We start from the raw sequence: 18,932 nt of genomic DNA on the forward strand, positions 1-18,932 counted from the left end.
GGGGGGGTTTGGTTAAAGGTCATTGCCAACCAATAGATGGGGTGCATAACAAATGATTTCTTTCAGACAGCTTGGTTGGGTGGTTGTATATTTCATATTCTTCATTATTTTATGGTTGTATCATCCTTCTCAACGGCGCCTGCAATCGTATTTTTATGTATTGCGAAGTGACTTTCGTCGGGCGCTTAAAGCAGTCTTCTCATTGTTGCATCTCAAACCTTGGGAAATCCACTCCCCTTCACATCTTCAACAGCTCACAGCCAACCGATATCCTTCGACCATCCAAGACCACAAACGACAGATGTTTGTTTCTGTAGCATCTGCTAACCAATACGATGATCTTCCAGTAGTGTAACTGGCGGGGATGCAATGGAGATTGTCCTTTTCATGAGGAACTCGGAGAAACCACCTGCCTGCCCATCCATTGTTTTCTTCCTCCTTTGGTCTATTGTTAGACAACTCGGGATGTTTCTTGTTTTGCTTCAAGGGTTCCATCGGGGGGGGCATCTCAAAAGACGATTCGCCAACGGGTCCTTTTCTGCTACAATCTGCCTACCCCGCGTGTCATGCCGTAAGTCTGTCTGCACCTTCATAGGTAGCTTATATTTGTTTCTTCAAATCAATGAAGGATGATGATGATGATGATGATGATGTGATGTTGCATGACCCCAAGGAAGAATGGCTTCAATCGGCCCGCAGACCAGAAGCTTAACTTCCTACGCCTCATCCAACACATATCAGATATATAAGAACTTTTCTCTTTCTCTCTCTACTCTTTTGTCTCCGTCAGAAATACGCAACCATCTCTTTTCTTTCTCTTTTTCTCTTTCCTTCTCTCTCTTCTCTTGTCTCGTCTTGACTGTTGCGCGGGCTGCCTCTTTCCCTCATTCTGGTCATCTCTTCCCTGTAATATCTCATTCTCTCTGCCTCTGTTTGTTGTTGTACTGTGTACACACATTTGCGAGCATTTCAATTCTGTTCTTCTTCGCCTTTCCTTGCTGCAAGTTCGCCGGGATAGGAACATATCGCGCGTTAGAAAAAGGAGTTTTTAATATCAAGCGAATAACAGAAGTGCCGTGCACTCTCTCCCAATCTATAGAAACAACAACCTTAAAACGGCCCCTATTTCACGACAACATGCTGGATTTCTGTACGTCCATATAACAATATCGATCCATTCACTTCTCTCCTCATCCTGGATCACAACTTTGAAACCGCGGTGCATCAGGAAGCCCACTCGCTATTGTCGGCATCATTCACTGCTTTTGCCCTGATATTTCGGAGATCCACTGAGGAGATTCACCGGAAGATAAAACGCCATTCACTCAGACAATCAGGCTACACACTGCGTCTAAGGCGAAGATAATTCAGTCTTGCCTTTAGCCTGCTCACCCACCTGTTCTTGGCATATCCAACATTCGCCAGCGCAAAAACAAAGTCGAACTTGTAGAGTCACCCACCAGCACTCTCCAAGGAAAACGAAAGCAACCCTTTTGAAAAGAAAAGGAAAGCACATAAAGTTCCCACACGTCCAAAGAAACCTCAGCCATGAGTTTCAAAACTCTCATCCTTGACGGCGTCAGGAAGCGCTACAGCGTCGGCTCTACCATCGGCACAGTTGTCGGATGCTTTCTTCGCTTCCTGCAGTTCGTCTTTGGCATCGCTGTCATCGGCCTGTATGCGCAAGATCTCCTAAAACAGCACAAGGATGGTAAACCATATGATCCCAAATGGGTATGTTGTACTCTCTTTCTCCTTCTGCTTCCCCTTCCACGTCCAGTCTACACCTACATCTCCCCTCACCCCAATCCCAAATACAAGTGTTTTTACTAAAACAAAAGAATAGACCTATGCCACTGCCCTAGGCACCCTCTCCTCCTTCTTCGCCATAATCTACTTTATAATTCCCCTCGTGATATCAGGTCCCCTCGCTCTGCTTCCCCGCTTCAACCTTCCCAACCTCATGCTTGACAGCATCATCAGCATCCTCTGGCTCACGCTCTTCGGCATCTTTGGCAAGATGTACATTTCCAAGGAGGCGACGGAAGGAGATGTGGACCTCATTCGCATGAAGAATTCCGTTTGGGTGGATATGGCGAATTTGGCGCTGTGGACTGCTACCGCGGTCTGGGCGGGAGTTAGGTATTGGAAGTGTGGGAAGGGAAGTAGGGCCGAGAAGAAGGATAGTGAGATGGGCCAGATTTGAGGGAGGGAGCGATTTCTATTTCCTTGTCGTCTTCATCCCTAGATTTTTGGGATGTTTGGCTGGATTTCAGCTGCCGTCAGCTTTTTGCGCTCTGCATACCACTTGCTCTTAATGAGCCCCAAGGATTGATTATCTGCATACCCAAGGTGCGGAAGTTGAATTTTTCTTTTTCTTTTTTTTTTTTTTTTTTTTTTTTAGAGCTCTATGATCTTCTTGCATTTTAATTATCATCCCTATTTTATGCATGTTATCTTTGTTTTTTTATACCTAGCTGCTTTTTTTTATAGGTCCTAATGTTTCATAAACAACGTCATGTCAAAATTCTAACACATTATTAAGTTTGTAACTCGTTGGCTTCAACAGAAGATATAAATGCGGTTTCTTATCATAAATTCAGAGTGTATCATGTTGTTGATGAAGATACTGATCAATCATGTAGAGATATATGAGATTAACAAAACAATGTCTGTATTATTAACTTTGCATCCTCTGCAGAGTATATCATTGAAAGTACAGAGTAAGATAGACAAGGACAAAAGATGGAACAGATGAGTACTATCAATATGCTTTCTGATTTTTTTTCTCCCTTTCCGATATATCCCTTCTTTCCTTGCAGTTGAATACAACTTGACAGAACATATACATTGCACATGCCAATAATTCTCACAGTTATGTTTGAGTGTCTGATCGAGTGTCAGAAATATGGACTGATTAGAAGGTATTTATATGGATATTCACATATATATACTGCCATGTTTTTATGATATACTGTAATTATTATATGTGTTCATCAGTGTCCATACATGTCCGCATGGAACTCTTATTACAAGGCGATCGCTGATTGGATCCCCACCTCCCCAAGTTGAGAAATATCTTGCGGCTAGCTAGTTATATGGTTGAGGTAGAAATCTCTTTAGTCACGTATCTTGGCTGTTAACTCGCTGATTAACTAGTTGTGTGGGATGGGTTTAGAGTTAATTATCGCCAGTCCTTGGACTCCCAGGGCTGTTCTCATCTCGAATCTGAATTCGATGTCGAAAGGAAGGGCGCTTTTATTATTAAACTCCGCTTCAAGGATGTATGGAACAGTACCATCCATTCTGATCGTTGGGAGAGAAGTAAAAATATTGTACTCCTAAAACTATATCATCCAGGCGCTTCTCAAAACACGAATTCTTGCATATTCCGATCACGTTGATGACTATGGTGTGGTACTTTCGACGTGCATAGCATGTTGCTACGTGTTCTAGCTTCCCCGTCTCATCAATTGGTTGCCCTTCCCTCTGTTTTATTCAGCATATCATATATATTTCCCTTTCCTCTTCTTCGCCACATCTATAATCCCTTCCTGACCGATCAGCTTAATTGACTCTGTTGGAGAGTTGCGAAGGGATTAGCATCGGGTGCCGCTTTCGGGAATGGCGCTTGTGGTTGCTGCTGCGATGGCTGTGATGAATCTGTTTCTCCGAGGCCGTCCATACTATCGATATCCTCCCACTCTCCATCTATATCATCTTCATCATTCTCCTTTGTCGAATATTTGTCTAAAAAAGGTGGTTGTTGCGTACGGGATTCTCCTTCTGATATAATTCCCCCGTTTCCAACAAGTTTAGAATCTATCGCGTTCACTCTACCAGGTGATTGACAATCCTGAGAGTGCGAAGGGTCCATATTTCTTGACATAGCTGTTGTGATAGTGTTCTCCTTGTTATCTCCTTTCATGGATAACAAACTGCCTACGTTAGTGAAAGATGGTGTGCGTGACTTTTGTGATCGTTTCTCAACGAAGCGCGCACGGAAATTCTTGTCTACCAAGGTAACTCCAGACGGTTGCACATCTTGCGCGGTAGACGAGCTATTGCTGCACTTCTGTAGCTGAGCCCATTGCTCGTGCCTATATTTGCTTGGAACGGTAGCTGCGGGACGCGATGTGGAGTTTGAGGTAGGACCCCGTCGCTGCGTAGCTAGACCCAGCCAGGGGTGTGGGTTTGTGTAGGTTGGGGTAGGACTTATGGACATTGCGGATCCTGCATCTTAAAAACTCCAGTGTTAGGACAACAATATCCAGTGTGGCTGGATGGATTGCTATTCTGAAGTGAGAATTTAAGAAAGAAAAAAGGATGTCTCACCGTCTGGTAATAGAATTTTCTGCTCTTTAGACGCAGATGGCCCGTAGGAATCCGAGTCTTGAATTGGTCTTGAGGATGAAGCGCTTGGTATATGTCTTGAATCTACAAGCACTGAAATGGGCGAAGAAGATTTCTTTCGCACTGGCACTGGGACTGGCTCAACTTCCCTAGTCGTCAAATTTGTTGCAAACGTAGTCTTTTTCCTTTGTGGCCTCTCAGATGCGGATTCTCCCATAGGAGATTCATGACCTACGATTAGTGAGGGCGACGTAGGTGACTTATGTGACATGCCACCCTCAATACTATTAATCACAGAAGATCTTGGGGTCTTCTGCGACTCATCAGATACTTGACGCGGCTTCTTCAAGATGGGAGGAGGCAGCGGTGTCCGACTCGCAGGTCCTGATGATTTTCGAGATACCCTTAGGCTATTTCTTAGAGTGGTTTTTGGGGTGGGACTCTGTGGCTGAAGGCATTTAGTAGATGAAGCTGGGGTTTGTCGTCTTGACGAAATCCGCGGCGTTGATTGAGAGACCTAAGAATATCAGAAGGCCTTCCTCTTAAATTCGTATTCTCCATCCGGGCCAACGTACTTCTCGTAACCTTCGCGGGCTCAATCTGGTAATGCTTTCTCCTTCAGCGATATGTAAGAAGAGTCTAGCTAACGTGGTGCCTTGAAGAGAACGGAAAATGGATTGGTTGCTCCATATTCTCCAGAATAGATTCTCCAATCGCCTCCCCTCATCTTCCTTCAAAGTGGACCTGTTGGTGGTGTAGACTGGCACACGAAAGAAAGGCGTCAGAATATATTAAGGTTTCTCCACTTAGTTTTTTTAAACCGCACATTCTTTTCCTCTTATATCCAGGAATACTTGCTCTTTCTTTGCTTTCTTTGGTCCTTGAGAATGTGAAAATGGAAATTATCCTTACCTCGCCATAACTTTGCGAGATCTTCAGCGTCTATACCGCCAAAGTTCTCGATCTCGGAACTAATACGTGCGGTGTGCAAGACGATACCTTTGGGTAAAGCTTCCGTCATGGCAACAACCACTAAGATAACAAAGACTGCCAGACCCAAAATCGCAAGATCCACTTCTCTTCAGTTTGACAGCCACACAACTAAAGTATCTTCATGAATAAGGATTAGGCAAACTCAACAAATTCTAAAACCACACACAAAAACTGTCATAGGTATACAATGTTGGAAGAGAATAGGTGCGAGCAAAAATGAAGAATCGTCGTAACTTGTGAGAAGGTGGGGTTGTGTGGGGGAGAGAAGAAAAAAGATTGGCAGTGAGAGAAGACAGCAAAAGTAAAACAGATCAACACCAGACAAGGAGAAACAGATACTGGACTGAGAGCAGCTGAACCTCACGGTTCAGCAGGTGTATGGAGATTGGGACAGAGCATTCCACAGCCGGACACATGGAACAGCCTAATTTGAAATGATGATGCAGCAAGAGGATGTGAGAGCAAGCATGCGGTCACACAGAGAAGATGGGTAAAAGAAATGGGAGCAGTATACAGACAGGATGGGATGGCTGGAAAAAAGTGAGAGTTTATGGACGGAGGAAACGGTTTGGGAGTTGGTCTCACGTGAGCTTGTCCAGGTGACCTCGTCGGTGGATGTGGGACTTGGGGCGGGGGGATTGCTGGAGCGACAGGGGAAGAAAGAATAAATTGACGCAAAGAAGTGGCAAATGATTGAAATTGAGCGGTCAGGTTAATGTGATTTGCTTGTTGTTTGTTGCTGTGCCTCCTTGAGACTGCGGCTCCAGACCAGCACTGAGACGGTGGTGTCGACGGTGATTCAAGTCACTCAACAGCGTCGACAAGGAGCTACAGTGTAGTCCTGTTTCAGCATGTCATCAAGGATTTGCAAGGCCTCGAACCATACAGCTGCCCCGGGAAGAGCGCAGCAGCTGAAACAAAGAGTTCGGGGACCAGACGAGCAAGCGCCAAAGTAACCGGAGAGATGGTTAGGGTTCGATGGCAAATTTAAGTGCTAGGGATTGGACAGCGATGGACGGCTATGGACAGCTCCGTTGAAGATGACAGAGGCACGGGAAGCAAAGTCAAATGCTGAATGGTGTACCCAAGGCAAAGATGAACAAATATAGGAGGACGCTGCAGCTACAGGTAAGGAAGAGGAGCCAAATAATAGGACAGGGAGAAAGCGGAGGAGAATGCAGATGCAGAGTCGAGATTGAAATCAACAGAGACAAAGTCGGCTAGTCATGTGGTCTCAATACCGCAGGCAGCACTAGGACACGACGGACAAGCAATTAGGTAACAGGCAATCATGTCATAAGGAAATAGCAAAACTGCGAAACAGTAATGGAACAATTACTACACGATGCATAAAGAGCAAAACACCTAATAATAAAAAGGGAAGGGGATGAAGAATATTCAAAAGAGAAAGAAAGATAGCAATGGAGCAACGGAAGGAAGAAGAAGAAGAAGGCTATTATTCTATTTACAGTATCAGGGCAAATAATCCGGGGGAAATAGTGTTGAAAACTGGATCGTTGCATCAGATCTGCTCCTATGTCACTTCACTAACCGGGAATGTTATTTGATTAACATGATTTCTCGTCAGCACTATTCAGCTGCAACGAACGCCGTGGTTGCAGTCTTGTAACTACCCTTCGTGGACGCGAACTGAATCAGACAGCTAAGATGAGAACAAGCAGTAAAGACGACGATAACAAGTTGGGTTGTTGATTCCGGGTTACCATCACATCTCTCCAGCATCCATGCGGACCGTATTCCATCTCCAGAGGGAACCGCGTTTTACCGCGCTTTTTGGTTGCGGCATGGAGTGGATCAGTGGCGGATGGATGAAAGCCTGTGGACAAAAGGTCTAGAAACGCGGACAACCCTCATAAGCCCGGGTTATCCCTGACCAACGTGCGCTAGGTTTTCGCTTAGACGAGATGGCGGGAATATTTTCCACGCTGCTTCTAGAAAGATAGCGTGTTCCATGCTAATTGCTTGAGGACTTTTTTCTCCTTGGACAGTTGAACTCCCAAACATGGCTTTGGACCTTGCAGTTTTGTGCAAGAAAATAATGCAACTGGAAGTTGGGGATTTGATTGGTGCCCAGCGCCGCTCGTGGAAATAAATACCTCCCAGGAACCGGAGTTGATACATAGCTGCTGAGTACGTTACGATTAATTCAAGGGTGCCCTTCGTTCATCTTGATCATGCGTTCAGTAAATAATAATAATAATAATAATAATAATAATAATATAAATATAAATAAATAAATAAATAAATAAATAAATAAATAAATAAGTAAATAAGTAATAAATAATAAATAAGAAGCACGCCGGTCCCGTCTGCAGTGGCTGATTCGCTGAGACCAGCCTTGCCTTGTGACATGTAGACGTGAATCACCTTCGTGCGGCCGATTAACAGAATACCCACCAAAAACTACGTCAAAACTCCCGCTCTTCCTTTTATTCCTTATTTTTGTGAATTTCGGAACTAGTTTGCTCTAAAACACGCTACCAAATTGAGTTTTGTATTGTAAATTAGCAGTAGAAAGATATACAAGAATTTGGGGTGGAGAAATGGGGCAACTTTTAATTATAAATAGCTTCAAAATAACCTGCAGAGAATAAATAGCAGGAGAACAAGAACAATGATCAGAGAATACTAAGCCAATGAGATTCTACACTCTGCAACGTTTGATATGACAACTCTGACAGTCAACCTTTCTTGTGTTTTAGTTTGAGTTCCGTTTCCCCTGGCTTACTTCTTCCGCCTGCAGGATATCAATGTCGATCAGTCTGGACCGCCGAGGTAATTCCATGGTGAAAACCGCGGATCAATAGCGTTGTGCTGTTCTTAAGGGCTTTTGTCGACAAACCTTCTTGAAGAAACTTGATTGTTGAATGTGGAGATATGGCGCTGATCAGCACGGAGTAACTCGATAGCTAACTCTGAAAGAAAGGAGAACGAGGAGTCACCAACTGTATTATTGGACGGAGTAAACAAGCAGAATAACCCTCATTTCCAGCCACACTTCTTTCACTTTGCTTCGACTCTTCGCAGGGCTTTTGGCTGAACGCAAAACTCTGCCAATGATATACGGCATACCCGGCCTGTGGGAGGTGACTAACGTTAAAGAGTTCAACTTGGCCGCTTGTTTATCAGGATACGAATCTCGTCCTGACTCCCTCCTTTTTCCTGGACCACTCAGTGCTTCTATCGTCAAATAGCGGTTAATCGAGTTTCACCTCTGGACCGCCACATTCAAGATGCTCTCCCTCTCCCCACCTAGTTTATGGTGGTGGTGGCAATGGAATGGAATGGACAGGGAACGGTCTGGGATTCTCATACGGTTTGCGTGTCCAGATTAGCATAACCCTATCAGACTCCTTTGTTCCACTCCGAGTTTTATTTTCAACCAACCCTGTTGCTTGTCTTTTAACCTTCTGGGAGCGAGGAAGAGCGATTCATTTCCCTCACTTGGCTCTAATGAGAGCTGGCAGAGGGCGGACCTACAGAAGGAATTGCTGGCTGGGGTGAGCTCCATCAGTGGCTTCCAGTACTAGTCAGATGGCACATTCCAACCACTTTATATTTACGCTTGATAGACATATGTATATATATATATATATATATATATATATATGCTAATGGACAGAATCTATTTAGGGCCTATCGTTTCTTTATGGAGGAGGAAGATTGAGCATTTACTGTTGGGACATGAGTCCACTAGTTAATACCCTCAAACATCAATCTAGGCCAACAAGAACGAATCAAGCATCGTAGCGTGGTTGAAAACCACCTAGGGAGCTGCTGTTTCCTCTAATCCTGTAGCCAGTGTAATGGTTCTCGGAAATGTTGTTACATTTCTTAAGATTTGGGGTGGGATTTCACATTGTGGATTATTTTGATATTTCTTTTGAGAGTTAATTTAACTAGGGGTGGTTGAACCAACCGCCCAAGTTGATTTTCGATATTCTTGATTCACGCCTGTTGATATTAAATACGCCAAAGCTAAACAATAGAGTATTTTAAAACTGTCAAACACAAGTGGCAGAAAAATTTGGCAATATCTAATAAATGCCCTGGTGGATACAGATGCGACCCGAATTGATGTTCCAAGGCAGTTATTTGGAAGAGCAGTGGCATTCCATTCTATATGACCCCTTTATTTTAAAGATTGGCTGAGACTGAATTGAAACATTCTTCATGTAGACTCCTTTTAATCCATCATCTCCCTCTGGGACGTACGTAGATAATATACTCAAATCCATGTTCACACCCATTCACTGAAAAGCAATGTCAATTTTAAAAGCTTACTTAGGCACAGACATAATTAGTGTCCGCCGCCCTCTACCCGGGTCCAACGTCCCTTGTGCAATGTCTCCTGCTCTAGCCGTCGCCGGACAATCACCCTCTCCAAATCTGCATATTCCGTTGGCAAATATATTTTGCCTAGAATAGTAGCGGTCTGAAGTCCTGCAGCCATGTCTGAATGGTAGAATTGAGCTTCTCATATACTTCAAGTTTTATCTTATCAGATTTCTCAAAAACTGTCCAATAAGACCTGTCTTATTTTAAAGTTTTTGCATGGGGAGTTGGTTCCACGGTTGCCATAAAGCTAAATTAGAGCGCCTGGCATCATTGCTTTAACTGATTGTGATTTGGATCAAGGTGAACAGTTGATAGACTGAATTGAACATTCATTTGCATGAATATTTTCCATTGTATATATTTATTTCATACAGTTCCTCAGAGAAGAATGAAATAGTGCAGGAGGCAAACCTACTGCTTTCATGATACAGTGCATGGACTGTACAATATATCAAGTGTGAAGGAGCAATAATCCGAAGCAACAACAATTAGATCTCCTTGAAGACCCGCTCAGAGCTTCCTCCGTAATAATGTAGAAGTAGAGGCTGTTCACAAACCCTGAGGGTATCTGTAACCCCACCAGCAACACTCATTAATCAGATAAGCTCTGAAAATTTGCCTAGCGTTCTCCACTTAATAGCCAATTGACGATTTCATACTTGACCACACACACACACACACACACACACACACCCCCAAAAAAAAATAAAAAAAAATAAAAAAAAAAAAATAAAACCCATTTCATATCCAGGGTGACCCCCAAGCTCTAACCCCCGTATTTTTTTCTTGTTGTGGAGTGGGGATTTGTGAAGGTTTTGAGGGGCTGATTCCCGGACCAATGACCATACGCGGGATACATTTGTTAGCTGGGCAGAAAAATAAATGCTGTGCGATTTGTTTGCATTGTTGATTCTAGGTTGACAATAGAACAAACTCAACTCTAGGGAAAGATATGAAGGGCATGGAACCAACAGGCCATGGTCGTTAATAATCTAGAAGATGATAACTGGTTAAGTAAAATATACAGTAGTAGAAAAGTACGAATGGCAGGGAAAATATCGCAAACACTCTCAGAAACATCAATAACAACTAGAGGGGCAGTCAGCAGACGTCCGCTTTATATTTGAAGTACGAAGAAAAGCCGTTACAATGCCTCAAATTATCCAAACTGAACTATAAAAAAAATAAAAATAAAAATAAAAGGCAGCAAGGAGAGGTTAAATCAAACAGAAGAAAGGTTTTAAAACGCCCAAACCAACGCAGTAAGTACTATTACCCTCACTATTATTATTACTATCTCTATTAGTATCATTATCAATGCCTACGTAAGGGTATATCCGCCATCAACCCTCAGATCAGCACCGGTGATATACTTGCTCGCATCGCTGAGCAGAAATGTGACGGCACCCATGAGGTCCTCCGGAACACCCATTTTTCCCTGTGGGATGAGAGAGGTCCATTGGCGGTTGAGGTCCGGGTTATCGTCAAGGATTTTGCGGGTTCTGGGTTCGTGTGACTATGGTTAGTTTTATGTAGGCGGAGTAGGGGCCGTCGTCTCAAACAAGACGAGGAAGAAAGAAGGAAATAAAAGAACTGACAACGCTGTCAACATATACCCGGGACTAATACAATTAACCCGAATATTCGCACTCGCCCATTCAACCGCCAACGACGCAGCGAGATGCCGTACGGCCGCCTTCGCCGCGTTGTACGGGGCTTGCGGCTGTGGTACGTTGACGATGGAACCGGACATGCTACCGATCATGACGATGGAGCCGGGAGACTTGCGCTCGAGTAAGTGTTTTGCAACACCTACAGCGAACAGGTAGGAACCGTCGACGTTTACACCCCATAATTTCTTCATGCGGTCGTATGGGTAAGAGATTGCGTCGAAGTTTTCGGTGAAGCCGGCGGAAGTGACAAGATTGTCAATGCGGTTGTGGGAGGCGAGGATGTTGGAGATGCAGGCATTTACGGAGTCGGGGTTGGCGACGTCGGCATAGTGGGAGGTTATTTTGGGCATGCTGGAGAATCGGGATGGTTAGACTTAGGACAGAGAGGGCCGTTGTTTTCAGGGAGGGGGTAAAAATTTACACTTCAATGCCTGGATTTTCCTCCTTATGCTGCGCCAACAGTTTCTGTACCTGCACATCTGCTTCCTCCTCTGATATTATATACTTAGCATATGAAGTAGATCTAGATACAGCAATAGAGATGCGGTCATATACATGCGTTGTCACATGGCTGATAAAGGGGACAGGTGGATAGGAGTACATTACATTGCTGCCATCCAGCAGCTATATAAAATGTCTAAAACGGAGAGATAGTAAAGGAGCAAAAGTCACTGCCATCTGTATTACGTACTATTCAAGTCCACAATGGCAAGTTCAGATCCCGACGTCACGAGCGCCTGTCCCATAACCAACCCCAACCCGCGGGCACCGCCCGTAACGACAGAAACGCGCCCTTCCAATGAGAAAGACGCCAGCGTCCGCTTGAAATGTATGCCACCACGGCCCAGCACGATGGGAGTACGGGGCATCTCGTGGGCCTCAGGATATTCTACACGAACACTCTCGTCTGTCCGGGCATAGATACCCTCGTGGTCTGCGGTATCTTCTGCGGCCGCAGCAGTGCTCGACTTCTTGAAAGGGTCATCATCTCCCTTACCCCTTCTGCTGTCTCTACCCTTGTCCATTAAAGAAGGGGTTGTTGAGATGCAGCGGGCGAGAGAACGCCTGGACGTGCACCGTGTAGCAGCTGCCGTGCTCCTGGAGCCATGGCAGGAAAGATGAACTGCCTGGCAGATAATTGATGGCTTGAACATGATACCTTTTACTGTGATGAGATTGGGATGGTTTTATCAGTAAGGTATCCTGCATTAAAGTAAGAGTTAGTCATGTTGACATACAGGGGTATTTGGCATTGATATAAACGATGTAGGAATAGGGTTTCAGGGTCGGGAATTATAGTTTGCCAAACATCTGGAAAATTGGGATAATTATGACATCCGTCACCGAGGAACAAAACTCACCAGGATTTGGCCCAATGGAGTCTGGAAACACCTTGCGGGCTGGAGAATGCGGGATATCTCCCCACGGGGAAAACAGTTCAGCGCAAAAGCCCGAACCAATTCAATTAACAAATATAAATATCAAATTCCAAGAAAACGGGCATTGTCTTAATTGAAAACTCAATTCCTCTTTTATCCGACATCAGATGGATGTCAAAGATATTTCTCGCAGGGGAAAGCATTGCTCAACGGATCTGCGTGCGACCAATCTAGCAACGGCATCGATTATTAATGATAACTAACTACTCCGTCGGCTACCTTGGAGGATCGTCGGATCAGATGACGAACTCTCTCCAATCTTGGAACTTATCAAGACATTTGGAGCCCGGCGTGGGAGATGTGCGAGAGGAGAGACCATAGAGCTTCCAAAAGAGCCAGGCTCTTGCTAGACGGTGAACAGCCCCGAAAAGACCCTCAGTCTAGCAGCAAGAGGCGACTCATGGAGCTTCAGATGTCATGCTATTTTAACTAATGCCGTCTCATTCGCCACTTAAGGGAAACGCCGAGACCTTTCTCTTTATGAAAATCCACTGAAATCGTTGTTGTATGCGTTTGCCTCCGCGTGAGCTGCCTGCTCAAAATGTTGACCGCAGTTTTGAAATCCGCATGGGAAGGGAGCTCAACACCTGCTCAGCAACCAGCTGAAATTCTTCTTAATCATTCTCCAATTCTTATACACTGTGGAAATATTATTTGTAAGCTCATCTCTTAAGATTTCTCTTCTTAGAAACACGGTTTCTTATCAGATTAATAATTACTTCAAGGTTAATTTGTCAGTTGTGATTTTCAATATCATCCCAAACTCTTTTAAAATCAGATAGTTACTACTGCTTTGCTCTTCATGCCAAAAATAACATAGAAAACTTCATCATCCATATGAACATGGTATTTCCCCTTACTCTATATACGTACATACATACATAGCAAATCGGGGAAAAAAAAAAATAAAAAATAAAAAATATTATGAGACATATTCCTGAACTCCTGTTAAAAAGTCGTCCAAACTTAAAACATCCTCTCAACAATGATGTCGGATGATAATGAGTGCTGTATCCAATGTCCATATCAGAAAGAACCCCATTGCGCATCACGTATCGACATATTAAGTGGCCAGAAGGCAATTGCTCACCGCGTCACTGCAATTTCGAATAGATTATATATAGACTAAGAAGCCTTCTCAGACCCAGAGGAAGCGTCTGCAAACTCGACAAGCGCTGTCCCCGCTTTGCATATGTCCTAAATGTCGTAGTTGGCACCGGTTAGTGGGTGATTAAGTGCGGATTTTATGTTGGAGTTGTATGGTTGTATCCCATGTGCATGGATGGCAGTGATAGCCAAAGCAGAAACCACAAATAAAGCCTGAGAAAACCGGGGGATTGGAGGGGATGGGTGCAACGGAAAGTTCTCCCGGATATATTATTGGGGAACGCCCGTAGAATAGCGGAAGCGGCAAGCAGTAACAAAAGATAAAGAAAATTAAGGTGTAAAGACTTACCCCAGCCTTATGCACAATCTTCTCAATCGTCCCATCGTGCGGACTCCGGATGACAGTCTCCATCTTCATACTCTCAATAACCACGAGCGGCTGGTCTTTCACCACCGTCGCCCCCTCCGCAACTTCCACCCGCAATATCTTACATGGCATCGGCGCCAACACGCTATTCGCCGTATCCTTAATCCTCAACGCCTTCTCCATCCATTTCGCCCGCGGGATCTTCAACCGATATTGCCTCCCCCGTTGGAATGCGGTGATAATATCTTCATCGCGAATAATTGTCGTGTTAAGTCTCGTATGTGGGAAGAACGAGGCGATAACGTTAGAAGACGGGGCAGAATGTTGCTGCTCAACCTTGACGTTCTCAAAACTCTTTCCATTCACGACAATGTTGAATGTTGCATCGCCCGTTTGTTGTATTTGGACGTTAAAAGGCGCAGTGCTCGCTGTGGTTTCTGAGGGTGTCTGTGCGGCTTCTACGAACGCAAACTGCCGCTCTTGATATGCAGGACTAAACCCAACCGTTTCCCCAGCTGGACCCGCCACCTTCGCACCGCTCGCGTCGTTGAGAAGGCAAGATAATGCAACCTGTGCCAAAACCTCATCTTCAAGGGGTTCCTTGGCAAACAGTTCTCCCTTGTGCTTCTCGATGTACCCCGTCTCCACGTTCCCGGAGACGAAGTCTGGATTCCTGCAGACCCGCTTCAGAAATTCTATGTTGGTGATGGGTCCTGCGATTTCATATTGCTCCAGCGCCATTTCTAGGTTCCGTAGAGCTTCGGTCCGGTTTGATCCTCGGACTATCAACTTCGAGATCATGGGATCGTAATGCGACGAAATTTCATCTCCAACAATGACACCAGAATCAATCCGCACATCCTCTGTCGTTTCTGGGGTTCGAACGTGTAGCAGACGGCCGGAGTCCGGTATGAATCCTTGATCTGGATTCTCAGCGTAGATTCGCGCCTCAATGGCGTGGCCCTTTGTCGACATGATGGCTTCAATTTCATCCTGTGTCAACGGCAAAGGTGCACCTTCCGCAACCAAAATCTGCCAGTGAACCAGATCCTGCCCCGTAACCATTTCCGTAACCGGATGCTCGACTTGTAACCGGGTATTCATCTCCATGAAGAAGAACTCCCCAGTGTCATTATCAAAGATGAATTCCACAGTACCCGCTCCTTCGTAACCAACAGCCAATGCCGCTGCACGCGCCTTATCCCAAAGATCCTTCCGCGTAGCTTCAGGCAAATGCGGCGCAGGGGACTCCTCGAGGATCTTCTGATGACGTCGCTGGATACTGCAATCTCTCTCACCTAACGCCACACAGTTGCCATGTTTATCTGCAAACACTTGCACCTCGATATGTCGTGGGGTCGTAATATACTTCTCAACCAGCATTGTGTCATTCCCAAATGAATTCATCGCCTCTGATTTAGCAGAGATAAGTTGATCCCGGAATGTCTCTTTGGAGCTTGCGATGCGCATTCCCTTGCCACCACCTCCCTTGACCGCTTTGATTAGAACAGGGAATTTAATCCTCTCCGCCTCCGCCTCGAGGAAATCCATATCTTGGTTTTCTCCGTGATAGCCGGGAACGCATGGGACGCCAGCTGTTGTCATAATTTCCTTTGATCGACTACTCATTGCAAATAAGCATGTGCCCACAGAGATTATGCAGCACATCCAAGGAATATGTCCCTACATACCTCTTATCACCCATCGCCTCAATAGCTTTAGGTGGCGGTCCAATGAAGACCAATCCAGCCTGGGTGCATTTTTGCGCAAACGTCGAGTTCTCGCTCAACTACAAACAATATAAACCTCACTGTCAGTCTTGTGGTCCATACAACATTGCCCTTAATCCCCAACTCGGGGCGAGCAAAAGGAAAATGAAATAAATATTCCTCACAAAACCGTAACCGGGATGTATACCCTGGCACCCTTCCTTCTTCGCTATTTCAATAATGCGGTCACCGTCGAGATACGCTGATGTTTCGCCCACATTAAATGAGAATGGGGAGCTCAACGCGTGCTGGGCTCTGGCGTCCGGGTCTGTGTATAGAGTCGTTACGCGAATGCCATGCTGTGAAGCTGTTCGTCCCACTCGTCTGTGAAGGTATACGTAAGATTCTTTCCTTTCGTCATCCATCTATGCGCACTGTATGTACGGTTTACCATTGTGATAGTGGTGGGACGATTTGTTTAACTCACAGGGCGATCTCGCCGCGATTGGCGATGAGGATGGAATTGAGCGATCTGCTCTCGGGGCCACTTGACAGTGACGAACTGGCGCGAACTGCTGCTGTTGCTGAGGCTGGTTTGAGAACCGCTGCCCTCGATCCCAGGCGGGAGGTGGTGGCCGGTAGTCGAGCGATAAATGACATTGGGGCAGGCACTGGTTCCACAGCCAATCAACGCCCAGGTGAGGGAGAAAAAAAAGGAGCCGTTTCTTCCGGAGAAGACGACAACCAATTTGAAAATAAATTAATTAAATCAAAATATATATATTAAAACGAGATGGTGGTGAGCAATGAAATCGCATACACCATGAACTATGACGGCACGGTGTAAATATTGAGGATGTCGTTGAAGCGGTTGAAGAGTTGGCCATTGCTTTGATTGTTTTTCGCCGACGGAAAGCGCAAACAAACACCTAGTCGAGCCAAGACTCCGACGCTCCACGTGGGGAATGGCGGGCAGAGAGCGGAATGGCAAGATTAACCGAATTGCGGAGGAACGGCTTGGCAATAGTCAAGTGGGGGAGTGCATCGAGGGTGGAGATAAATAAATGTAACATACCAGCTGTTAGTGAATAGCTGCTAATGATTCTCACTTACATGATCCATCAATTGAATTTTGATAGTTTAAAGAATATGATGATGATGATGATGGTGAGATCCGCTGTTCTTAATAGCACATCATCATCATTGCCATAACATCATGAAAGGATCAATAAATAAATCACCAAGTCTCACAATCCCGACACTAACAGCTGATTGAAATCCCTCTCCCTCGAACTAGCTCTATGGATTTGAATTTGAATTTGAAAAAAAGAAAAGAAAAGAAAAGAAAAGAAAGGAAAGGAAAGGAAAGGAAAGGAAAGAAAATGAGTAAACAATTAGACTGTAATTATAGAAAGAAGTCTTCACTCTATATGTCCAACGTATTCCCTCTTCGACATAGCCACCCGCCCCATAACAGTATGAAAATCAGCAAAACAAGATGATAAACTGCCTCGAAATATCCACCCATTCACTAAATCCCACCCCAATGACCTATCCGAAACATCAACTATCATAACGTCTTATACCATATTATATCATATAGCCTACCTCCCCTAATCCAACTACTTCCTCTCCCTCAAAGACCGTCGCGCAGTTCCAGTCGCAGGTTGAACCTGAACATCTTTAGCTATTTTCTTACCCACGCCCATCCTCGCATTCTCCTTCTTATTGTACCTGCCATCGCCATCCAGCTTTTCCGCCGTCGCAGCTCGTTTCGACCTCTCCTTCCCATCCACACTTCCATCCGTACTAGGGAGAGGGCTAGAGGCCTTTCGTTTCAGTTGTTGCGAGGGGGTAGGAGAATGTCCCTGTCCAAAACCATGGATATTATTAATCTCGCCGATGTCAGCTTCATAGCCATCTTGGATCAACCTGTCGGGTTCTTCAAGCTCTTCTCCTTCATATCCTTGCTCATTCTGCGGACTTGAATGAATGGAACGGTAACTGAAACCGGGAATCGCTGATTCTGGACCATCGTTTTCTGTTACGGCTGACATTACGGATTTAAGATACGATCCCCGGCGGTCAAGATGGCTTTTGTCGCCATTGTTGTTGCGACTATTATTGCGGGATGGCTGAGTCGGTTTTGCTCTTGATTCCTCGTAAATAACTTGCTGGGATGCGGATAGGAAGGACGGTGGCGGTGTAAGTCTTTCCCCACTGCCACGTTCATCTATACTTTCATCATCTCCCGATCCCGATCCAAGCTCCGATCCCTCTTCAATATCCTGTTCGACATCCAATACCGGTTCCTCATCAATATCAACATCAACATCGCTATCTCCATCAACCTCAACATTTCTCAAACCCTTGTCATCCACATTCCCACTTTCCGTGTTCCTCCGATGCCCTCGCTTCCGTCCGGATTTAGATTTCGCAAACGACGCCGATGGCGAGAGACAAGAAGCTGCTTTCTGAAGCCTAAAATCTCTTTTAGGCTGAGAATCTTTAAATATCTCCCTCCAATTCTTAAGCAAGGCTACTTTTTCACCTGTGCCCGGTTTGTAAAGCTCCGCTTGGTCAGCTAGCTGGATGAAAGAGGAGCGATATATGATCTTGCAGTACGAGTTTGGGTTATTAGTGTCCTTGCCATCATCAGTGCCATCAGCTGTCATCGTTTCCTTTGTTGTCGGAGTTGTTGGAGGACTAGACTGCTTGTTCACTTGCTGCTTCCGCTTCCTCGCTTTGGATGTGCCAGGAAGTAAGATGTTCTGCTTATGCATTACGGACAGGTCATCGTCGAAATACTCATCTGTATAATATTTCCCAATCAGAGTCACTGTCAATTGCGTCGTGAGGTCCATGATCCATGTAATAAACTGGTGAATGCACGGTGCCTTCTGCAAGATCATCCTGAAAGAAGTAACCCCAA

At 45.0% G+C, this 18,932-nt stretch overlaps 6 protein-coding genes across 6 annotated transcripts in view; 1 reads left to right on the forward strand and 5 right to left on the reverse strand.

Moving 5' to 3' along the window:
* Positions 1 to 1,548: 1,548 nt before the first annotated feature.
* PAAG_04093 (hypothetical protein) lies at positions 1,549 to 2,206 on the forward strand (the record flags this gene model as incomplete). Its single annotated transcript, XM_002793775.1, has 2 exons — positions 1,549 to 1,734; positions 1,847 to 2,206. The coding sequence occupies 2 exons, from the start codon at positions 1,549 to 1,551 to the stop codon at positions 2,204 to 2,206; spliced, it is 546 nt and encodes a 181-aa protein (XP_002793821.1).
* A 1,356-nt stretch (positions 2,207 to 3,562) lies between these two features.
* PAAG_04094 (hypothetical protein) lies at positions 3,563 to 5,374 on the reverse strand (the record flags this gene model as incomplete). Its single annotated transcript, XM_015845166.1, has 4 exons — positions 3,563 to 4,233; positions 4,336 to 4,870; positions 4,929 to 5,113; positions 5,266 to 5,374. 4 exons carry the CDS (start codon positions 5,372 to 5,374, stop codon positions 3,563 to 3,565), a joined length of 1,500 nt encoding a protein of 499 aa, XP_015699392.1.
* A 3,730-nt stretch (positions 5,375 to 9,104) lies between these two features.
* Positions 9,105 to 9,820, reverse strand: PAAG_04097 (hypothetical protein; the record flags this gene model as incomplete). Its single annotated transcript, XM_015845167.1, has 2 exons — positions 9,105 to 9,200; positions 9,689 to 9,820. The coding sequence occupies 2 exons, from the start codon at positions 9,818 to 9,820 to the stop codon at positions 9,105 to 9,107; spliced, it is 228 nt and encodes a 75-aa protein (XP_015699393.1).
* Positions 9,821 to 11,026: 1,206 nt separating this feature from the next.
* On the reverse strand, positions 11,027 to 12,532 carry PAAG_04098 (D-arabinitol 2-dehydrogenase; the record flags this gene model as incomplete). The annotated part of the gene is made up of 4 exons (XM_015845168.1): positions 11,027 to 11,207; positions 11,304 to 11,729; positions 11,800 to 11,869; positions 12,070 to 12,532. 4 exons carry the CDS (start codon positions 12,530 to 12,532, stop codon positions 11,027 to 11,029), a joined length of 1,140 nt encoding a protein of 379 aa, XP_015699394.1.
* Positions 12,533 to 14,014: 1,482 nt separating this feature from the next.
* Positions 14,015 to 16,660, reverse strand: PAAG_04099 (methylcrotonoyl-CoA carboxylase subunit alpha; the record flags this gene model as incomplete). The annotated part of the gene is made up of 5 exons (XM_015845169.1): positions 14,015 to 14,137; positions 14,274 to 15,912; positions 15,983 to 16,080; positions 16,186 to 16,384; positions 16,488 to 16,660. 5 exons carry the CDS (start codon positions 16,658 to 16,660, stop codon positions 14,015 to 14,017), a joined length of 2,232 nt encoding a protein of 743 aa, XP_015699395.1.
* Positions 16,661 to 17,622: 962 nt separating this feature from the next.
* PAAG_04100 (hypothetical protein) overlaps positions 17,623 to 18,932 on the reverse strand; it is a gene marked incomplete at both ends in the record, with an annotated part of 1,526 nt that continues 216 nt past the window's right edge. Inside the window, one exon of the mRNA XM_015845170.1 lies at positions 17,623 to 18,913. Within this exon, the coding sequence (XP_015699396.1) occupies positions 17,623 to 18,913 (1,291 nt within the window). The remainder of the gene's footprint in view (positions 18,914 to 18,932) is intronic.

The sequence above is a fragment of the Paracoccidioides lutzii genome (genome assembly GCF_000150705.2).
Source record: "Paracoccidioides lutzii Pb01 unplaced genomic scaffold supercont2.10, whole genome shotgun sequence".
In the NCBI taxonomy this organism is placed as follows: Eukaryota; Fungi; Ascomycota; class Eurotiomycetes; order Onygenales; family Ajellomycetaceae; genus Paracoccidioides; species Paracoccidioides lutzii.